This window comes from Centroberyx gerrardi, chromosome 8 (genome assembly GCF_048128805.1).
Source record: "Centroberyx gerrardi isolate f3 chromosome 8, fCenGer3.hap1.cur.20231027, whole genome shotgun sequence".
Taxonomy (NCBI): Eukaryota; Metazoa; Chordata; class Actinopteri; order Beryciformes; family Berycidae; genus Centroberyx; species Centroberyx gerrardi.
In genome coordinates, this window is record NC_136004.1 from 33,982,917 (window position 1) to 33,992,149 (window position 9,233).

The 9,233-nt window shown below is 46.4% G+C and overlaps 1 protein-coding gene across 1 annotated transcript in view; it reads right to left on the reverse strand.

Moving 5' to 3' along the window:
• Window positions 1-1,394: 1,394 nt before the first annotated feature.
• Window positions 1,395-9,233, reverse strand: part of LOC139922380 (transcription termination factor 1-like) — a 13,988-nt gene continuing 6,149 nt past the window's right edge. Inside the window, exons 7-12 of the mRNA XM_078284997.1 lie at window positions 8,787-9,027; window positions 7,413-7,508; window positions 3,604-3,669; window positions 2,838-2,923; window positions 2,379-2,680; window positions 1,395-1,802 (exon numbers count right to left, since the gene is read on the reverse strand). Coding sequence (XP_078141123.1) covers window positions 2,409-2,680; window positions 2,838-2,923; window positions 3,604-3,669; window positions 7,413-7,508; window positions 8,787-9,027 — 761 coding nt within the window. The 3' untranslated portion in view covers window positions 1,395-1,802; window positions 2,379-2,408. The remainder of the gene's footprint in view (window positions 1,803-2,378; window positions 2,681-2,837; window positions 2,924-3,603; window positions 3,670-7,412; window positions 7,509-8,786; window positions 9,028-9,233) is intronic.

Below are 9,233 nucleotides of genomic sequence, written 5' to 3' on the forward strand. Positions count from 1 at the left end.
AAATTAACATTACATTAAAAAAAAACCCATACATTACATTTTAACCAATTTGAACATTACAAGTTATCATCTCATAACGAAAAATAAGGCGACTTCTATCAGCTACATCTGCTTGTTGGTTGAAAATTCATCACAACCTGAATGAAGCATGTTCAAGAACACAGCTAGCAGCTCATGTCACAAGCTAGAAAGAAGCTAACGTGGCGTTAGGTTGGTCTGTTCGCACACGACACGTAGCTTCATACTGACTGTAAATATCTAATCGAGCATGATTCAACAGTCAAACCCATCAGATCCCCGTATCTCTACAGAACGCACACTTAATGTAATGGTCGTAACTGAGGAGTTATCTTGCGTGTAGCCTGCTGCCTATATGTTAGCCAGCTAGCTAGCTAGCTAGCTAAGATCGGTTCATGTGATAGCATAATATAAGGCAATACTGTGCGACGTGATGCAAACGTGACAAGCTGCACATTGTTCGGAAGCATGTGGAGATTTTTATTCACAGGGCATCCCATTGGCTATATAACGTTACCGTCGTAGTTAATCATCTCCACAACTTCAAAAGACTCACCGGACCCTCACACAGGGGCAACAACACCACCGTGTCACATGACCGGGGGCAGAGGGCATCTGGGCCGCCCCGTCTCTGTGTCCTGCGGAGGCATGCCTATCAAAAAGTAATAAAAGTTTGGATGATATGGCGATTTAATTTGGTCTAACTTTAACAATTATGGGCTACTCGTATTTACGCAGCCACAACGCCTGTTGCTCGGGCAACTTTAGCCCGGCCTCGTGCACGTCCTTGACTAGGGGGGTGGGGTGGACCCGGTACCGGGTCCGTCGGGCTTATCCCTTGTGCCATAATCCAAGGTGGGCATTCCTATAGAGGCCCAGTTCAGAGTCTAACAGAATGATACACTACCATACCAATGAACCATAGAAACCATCAGGCTACACCGTCATAACTCTACAGCTTCAGGGTGAGTGTAGTGAATCATCGGGGTTATCAAGTGGCTCCTCCTTCACCCATGTTTCATTGAATTAGGCCCACGACACTCAAGAAGGCTCAACAGTGTATCATCCCCCCCCCCCCCCAAACACACACACACACACACACACACCCACCCCCGCCCCCTCTTTGCCCAGACTCAGCAGAACGAAGTCCACCACACTGCTGTCGCTGTCTCCTACATTGTGGAGCATTATGAGCGGCAGCGGGTTCGGGGCAGCGGGTTCGGGGCAGCGGGTTCGGGGCAGCGGGTTCGGGGCAGCGGGTTCGGGGCAGCGGGTTCGGGGCAGGAACAGCATCACCTCACAGAGCTTGTGAGGTGATGCTGGTGTCTGACAGCAGCTCAGTGACTGAAGCAGGAACCAGACTCAACATGAAAACAAAATGTCTGATATTTCATTAGAAAATAGAAATACATGAAATTCATAAAACACTGCAGACATCAGACAGTAAGATTTTAGACAAATAAACACGGCATTTCAAACAGCCTGGCAATACTATTACATGGGGACCTTCAAAATAAAAGCCACTGTTGGCCTTCTTTAACCAGGTTTTAAAGAGAATCCTCTTCAGCTCCAGCAGTTAAAACAGTGTCCAGGCGGTGAAAACACGGACCAGACCGGACCGCAATCACAACACCATGGGTCTGATTCCAGTTCATGATTTTTGTCCCGTCAGAAACCGCTCAGTTCGTCCCGGCGGTGTGACTCGACTCGCTCCATCAGACCATCAAAATCAGCCAATCAGATCAAAGGGGGGCGGGCCGCGCCTCAGTCAGGCCGGGGCTAACCTGCCAAAAACACTTTCATTACTGCTGGTCCAATGGAGAGTTTTAGTGTCCCATGACCTGACCATTAGCATTGGTTTCAACTCTGCGGCATGATTATGGTAACACTGATAATCCCAATTATTTTACTAAATATTGTTAGCACAATTATTACTCACAATTAAAGCACTCCGACTCCTCCATTCCATTCAAAATACACAACAAGATACAGACAACAAAAAAACTCACAATCAGTTTGACTTGACCATGAAAACTATTTCCTCACACAACAGCTACATGAAATATAGTTGTGAGAATAAATTCATCATTCACTGTATAAATGTCAACAGGTTTGTTGGAGACTGAGGCTCCGCCTCCTCGTTGGACAGCAGGCTCGGTGTTCTGATGGGAAGCGACTGATCAGACTTAATTATTATTGGCGAACGGTGATAATATCGTATATTGCGATATTTTGGCGGGACAGCATCGCAATATTACATTTTGGATATCGCCCAAGTCGAGTTTCAGTGTTTTAGTGTCCCACGGTCAAACAGCTGTTAATTTCATTACTGTTGGTTTCAATGGAGAGTTTTAAATTACCAGTGACAGATGACAGTCTGAAGCAGCCAATCACAACTGTTCCAACTTGATCAGTCTGCGTTGTGATTGGACCGTGATCAGCTGGCTGTTGTCCACCTCCCTGAACTCTTCGTCCTGGGAGAAGATGTCAGACAGGAAGTATCTCTCCTGCTCCCCCTGCTCCTCCTCTACCACCTCCACCTCCTCCTCCTCCTCTTGCTCCTCCTCCTCCTGCTCCTCCTCCTCCTGGCCGGCCGGTCTGAGCCTCTCCAGCTGCTCCTTCAGCTGAGGAACAAACTTCTCCTGCAGGAAGTCAATGATCTCTACAGGAAGTAGAGGAGAGGATGTTAGATTCAGACAGACAGGTAGGCAGACAAGTAGGCAGACAGACAGGTACACAGACAGACAGGTAGACAGACAGACAGACAGGCAGGCAGACAGGTAGGCAGACAGACAGGTAGGGAGAAACTCGATACTGACCGCAGTAGGATAAACTGGTCCAGTTGGGAACTCTGGAGACCTTCAGTATGTGGAAACTCCTCTGGACCCAGTGAGGCGTCACTTGACTGAAACACAACAGAGGAATACAGTTAGTACAGTTAGTACAGTTAGTACTACTACATACTACTACATACTACACCAATACTATTACTACTACAACCCTACTACACCACTCTAATACGACTACTAATAGACAAACTCCTCTGGACCCAGTGAGGAGTCATTTTACTGAAATAAAAAAAAGGAAGTCTGCACAACCAACTGAATTACAAAAGTTTGTTGTACGAACAGCAGCAAGCTAAGAAACAAACGTGTTTCAGCACTAAGTCTTCATCAGCGTTCCCTCTGATCCCGCTGATGAAGACTTAGTGCTGAAACAGGTTTGTTTCTACAACAAACTTTTGTAATTCAGTTGGTTTGCAGACTTCCCTCCTTTTGGAATCTGGCTGCACAACAGTCTGCACCCTGAAGGCAGAAAGGATCGTTTGGAGTCGAGCGAGCAATTTCTTTATTCTTCTAAGATTAAGAAACTAAACATTTATTATCACTACTTACTGCTACTAGTACTGGCACTACAACTATTACTGCTGCTACTACTGCTTGTACTACACTGCTACATACATCCTACCACACTACTACACCACTAGAAGTACTACTACTACTACTACTACTACTACTATTACTACAGCACTGTAGTACTATCAGCAGAGCAGCATCACATGAAGTATTTGATCTTTGACCTCACCCGACAGCTTGGGCGACCTCGTCCCAGTCAATCAGTGCTGCATCGTCCACATGCATATTGTACAACCTGAAACACAGCAGGAACATTATTATCATCATCATCATTATCAATATCATTATCATTATTATTATTAGATCTTCTGGGTTAAAATGATAAATCCAGAGAATGCAAGGCTGTACTGGTGCTGATGTAATAACTGTTGAATAAAATGTAATTTGCCCCTCTAAAGATGTTGAAAACATAATAAAGCCTGCTAATCCAATAAATTCCTACATAATGTAATAAAATCACATTATTATATTAAAGGAATAGTTCACCCAAAAATGAAAATTCTGTCATCATCTACTCACCCTCATGCCAGTTGAAACACAGGTGAAGTTTGTCCATATAACACACAGGGAGGCTGCAGCACAACTCCATAGCAGCCTTCTCCAAAACAACTGAAGTCAGTGGGGACCCGTTCTTCAGAGCTCCAAAAACACCTACAGTATATTTACACCATCATTTAGTGCAAATCTTAACTACAGCTGATTGATTTGCAACAAATAATGGTGTATAGGTCTTTCTATTCACAGTGTGATTGTTTGGCTGTTTTTGTTTTGGAACTCTAAAGAACCGGTCCCCATTGACTTCAGTTGTTTTGGAGAAGGCTGCTACCAAGTTGTGCTGGCAGCCTCCCTGTGTGTTATATGGACTAACAAATTTCACCTGTGTTTCATTTGTCATGAGGGTGAGTAGATGATGACAGAATTTTCATTTTTGGGTGAACTATTCCTTTAAGCAGTACTGTAACCAGCGGTGAACTGACCACATAACACATTTTTCAAGTTTGATTTGTCAACGATTTGAGATCAGTCAGAGTCTGCGGTAATTCAGAGTAGTTTAGGGTAGTTCAGGGTAGTTCAAGGTAGTTCAGGGTAGTTCAGGGTAGTTCAGGGTAGTTTAGGGTAGTTTAGGGTAGTTCAAGGTAGTTCAAGGTAGTTCAAGGTAGTTCAGGGTAGTTCAGGGTAGTTCAAGGTAGTTCAAGGTAGTTCAGGGTAGTTCAGGGTAGTTTAGGGTAGTTCAAGGTAGTTCAAGGTAGTTCAAGGTAGTTCAAGGTAGTTCATGGTAGTTCATGGTAGTTCAGGGTAGTTTAGGGTAGTTCAGAGTAGTCAGGGTAGTTCAGGGTATTCCAGGTAGTTCAGGTAGTCCAGGGTAGCCCAGGGTAGTCGCGCTGTATAGTCGCAGCTGTAATCTTTGTGTGTGTGAAAGACTCAAATCTCTCTCCCATGATCCCAGTCGGCAACGTCACGATTAAATCAAACATGTTTGATTTTATCGGCGCTCTTCTTTGCGTAATCCTGTGGTGTGCGCTCTTCAAAGACTCAAATCCTAACAGGAATTTTCAGTAGCCAATGAAAATCGAGTTTGCGACAGACCAAGGAAGGGGGGAACAATACAGAAGTGTAAAAACAAGATCCAACAGGTGCGATGGCTGAACCGGGAAAAAAAAAGAAACCTGAATGTCTTCTCAATCTTTTTTCTGTGCAAATCACAACACAAACCACCAAAAAGCGTTGAGCGTACATGCCGGGAGCCCTGCCAGTAAGGAGTTGCAGTAGTCAAGGCGTGATATTACAAGCACCTGTACTAGGAGTTGTGCTGCATGTTCAGACAGGTAGGGTCTGATCTTCCTGATGTTGTACAGGGCAAATCCACATGACCGAGCAACAGAAGCCACATGCTCCTTAAGGTTAGTTGGTCATCAATCATGACACCCAAGTTTCTTGCAGACTTTGCAGGATTTAGCTGAGCTGATTCGAGCTGGATGCTGATCTGTTGTTGTACAGAGGGACTGGCTGGGATGACAAGGAGCTCAGTCTTTGACAGGCTAAGCTGAAGGTGGCGTTCCTTCATCCATGCCGAGATATCGGCGAGGCGTGCCGGTATCCGTGCCGAGACCGTGGGGTCGTCTGGCGGGAACGATAGGAGGAGCTGGGTGTCGTCAGCATATGAATGGTATGAGAAGCCGTGTGAGCGGATGACTGCACCAAGTGAGGTGGTGTATATTGAAAAGAGAAGGGGTCCAAGCACTGACCCTTGAGGTTCCCCTGTGGATCAGCAGTGGGATTTAGACACTTCCCCTCTCCAAGACACTCTAAAGGATCTCCCTGAGAGGTCGGACTCAAACCAGCGGAGAGCAGATCCTGAGAAGCCAAGCTCAGTGAGTGTGGAGAGGAGGATTTGGTGGTTCACCGTGTCAAAGGCAGCCGATAGGTCGAGCAACATTAGAACAGAGGACTGACCGGTAGCTCTAGCTGATCGCAGTGTTTCCACTACAGACGAGAGCACAGTCTCGGTAGAGTGTCTGCGTTTGAAGCCAGACTGGTTAGGATCATACAGGTTGTTCTCAGAAAGGAATTCAGAGACTTGATTAAAGACTGAGCGCTCAAGAGTCTTGGAAAGGAAGGTGAGGAGTGAAACCGGCCTGTAATTTTCAACCTGAGATGGGTTGAGTGTAGGTTTCTTTAGCAGCAGGGTAACCCGGGCCTGCTTAAAAGCAGTTGTAAGTTGTAAGTGAGGAGTTGATAATGTGCGTGACTGCAGGGATAAGTGTGGGCGAAATGGCCTGCAGGAGGTTGGAGGGTATGCGGTCCAACGGACAGGTAGTGGGACGAGAGTCCAGCAGAAGCTTGGAGACTTGCTCCTCGGTGAGATGGGAAGATGAGAGGAGTGAGGCCCTGTTAGCTGGAGGCAGACTGAGCTGGTCAGGCTCAGAGAACTGGTTACTGATGGTAGAAACCTTATCAGTAAAGAAGGAGGCGAAGAGGTCAGCAGTGAGCAGAGTTGAGGGTGGAGGTGGTGGAGGGTTGAGGAGTGAGTTAAAAGCTGAAAATATTTTCAGAGCGTCTTTGGTGCTGCTGATTTTCTCCTGATAATAAGCGGTCTTGGCACTTTTTAAATGCCCCGCCCGTTGCTCTCTGATGACACCGGTGAGCCACGGACCGGGGGGGGTGTTACGAGCAGGGTTGGATGAGAGAGGGCAGAGATTGTTTAGAGAGGCGGCTAGCGAGGAGCAGAGTGCGTCTGTAGCCTCACTGACGTGGAGCGAGGAGAACTCATTATGAGGAGGCACGGTAGCCGAGACCTCATTGGAGAGCTGAGCCGGTGTGAGGGACCGGAGGTTTCATCTGAAGGAAACCATTTGCGGCGGAACGTGAGGATGTTCCGGTAAGGAAACCGTGAATTGAATAAAGAAGCGGTCTGACAGATGTAAGGGGGTGACAGTCAGATTTGCCGTGGAGCAGATCCGACTCACAGTCAGATCGAGTGTGTTGCCCGCTTTGTGTGTGGGAGCGGTGGAGACCTGTCTGAGGTCAAATGAGGACAGAAGTGAAAGGAAGTCAGTTTTTTACCTAATAATGTAAAAATAATACTGTCTAATAATGTAATAACACTGGCTAATATGTAAAAACAAGAGACAACAAAAGAATTTTGTCACCGGCTCCAGCTGAACGTCCTACCACTGACAGAATATTCTATAATATATATAGAATATAGAATATAATATTCTGTAAGAGAAACAACAACTTTCTACTTCTTCTCTAACAGCAACCTGTCCGCTGGTCTCAGGTCAGTGTGAGGTGGATTTAGATCTGGTCTGAGGTGGATTTAGATCTGGTCTGAGGTCAGTGTGAGGTGGATTTAGATCTGGTCTGAGGTGGATTTAGATATGGTCTGAGGTCAGTGTGAGGTGGATTTAGATCTGGTCTGAGGTGGATTTAGATCTGGTCTGAGGTGGATTTAGATCTGGTCTGAAGTTAGCTTACGTTCTGATCAGGTGGATTTTGGCCTGAACAGTCTCTGGACCTCGTCTGAAGGCCAAATGTTGACCTGGTGCCATCTTGGATTTCAAGATGGTAAACCTGGAAGGACAGACAGACAGTCTGAGAGACAGACAGACAGACAGAGAGAGACAGACAGACAGACAGACAGAGAGAGACAGACAGACAGAGAGAGAGACAGACAGACAGACAGACAGACAGACACACAGACAGAGAGACAGACAGAGAGAGACAGACAGACAGAGAGAGAGAGACAGACAGACAGACAGACAGACAGACAGACAGACAGAGAGAGACAGACAGACAGAGAGAGAGAGACAGACAGACAGACAGACAGAGAGAGACAGACAGACAGACAGACAGACAGACAGACAGAGAGAGACAGACAGACAGACAGACAGACAGACAGACAGAGAGAGACAGACAGACAGACAGACAGACAGACAGACAGAGAGAGACAGACAGACAGACAGACAGACAGACAGACAGACAGAGAGAGACAGACAGACAGACAGACAGACAGACAGAGAGAGACAGACAGACAGACAGACAGACAGAGAGAGACAGACAGACAGACAGACAGACAGACAGACAGACAGAGAGAGACAGACAGACAGACAGACAGACAGAGAGAGACAGACAGACAGACAGACAGACAGAGAGAGACAGACAGACAGGCAGAGAGACAGGTAGAGAGAGAGACAGAGAGACAGACAGACAGGCAGAGAAACAGGTAGAGAGAGACAGGTAGAGAGAGAGAGAGAGACAGACAGACAGACAGACAGACAGAGAGAGACAGACAGTCCCCCCAGTTTCTTTCTACAGCTTTTCATCACAGCCTCTCTAACGATGTTACAGAGAAGCAGCCATGTAGATCTAACTGATCAACAATCAACCACAGAACAAAATGATGGAATATAGTATACAAACAAAATAAAAGTCAAATAGAGACAAACGGTTAGACACACTTCAGTTAAATCAAAAGTCACTGGTTAACGGTCAGTTTTTAAAATGATCCTGACTAATGATCAGACAGGAACCGTTTCAGGAACAACAGTTCAAACTGGAGAAGTTGATTCAGCAATAGAAGCTTCCCAGCTTCCATGTCTCAGAAACAGAGATGGAGAACAGCTGATCCATCGCTGGGTCGATGGGAAGATACCTGATTACCTGATTAGCGCTTGCCGGCTAGCTATGTTAACTCATCAAAATGATGTAACGTTATGAAAGGCAATACTAAAACATCTAAATATCCATGATCTGTCTGTTCAAAACGTATCTGCAGACCGGAGCCTCTGGCCCCGCCCACAATCTGTCACAATAAAGACACGTCAATCATGTTGATCACAGCGTACTGACCATTTGAACCGGCACTGGGACCAGGATCTGCTCTGGACCTGCTGGCTGATCTGCGTCCAGGGCAGGTTATTGCACAGCTGAGTCCTGGACACCCAGGGACCTGAGGGACCTGAGGAACCTGAGGAACCTGAGGAACCTGAGGAACCAGAGGATTGCTCCTGGGCCAGAACCTCCATGTGGGCCTTCAGAGCCTGCTTCAGCCTGGACTCCTCCTCACTGTTCCAATACCCATGGCTGTGGGCTGAACACACACACACACACACACACACACATACACACACACACACACACACACACACACACACACACACACACACACAGAATCTGATTGCAAACTGCATTTTCTTTTGAACAACTGAATTCTGATTTGTATACACATTTGTGTTTCTGAGGTTCACTGAATTGTTTTTAAGTTCTGGACCTTAACAAGTTCTGGGCCTCAGAACC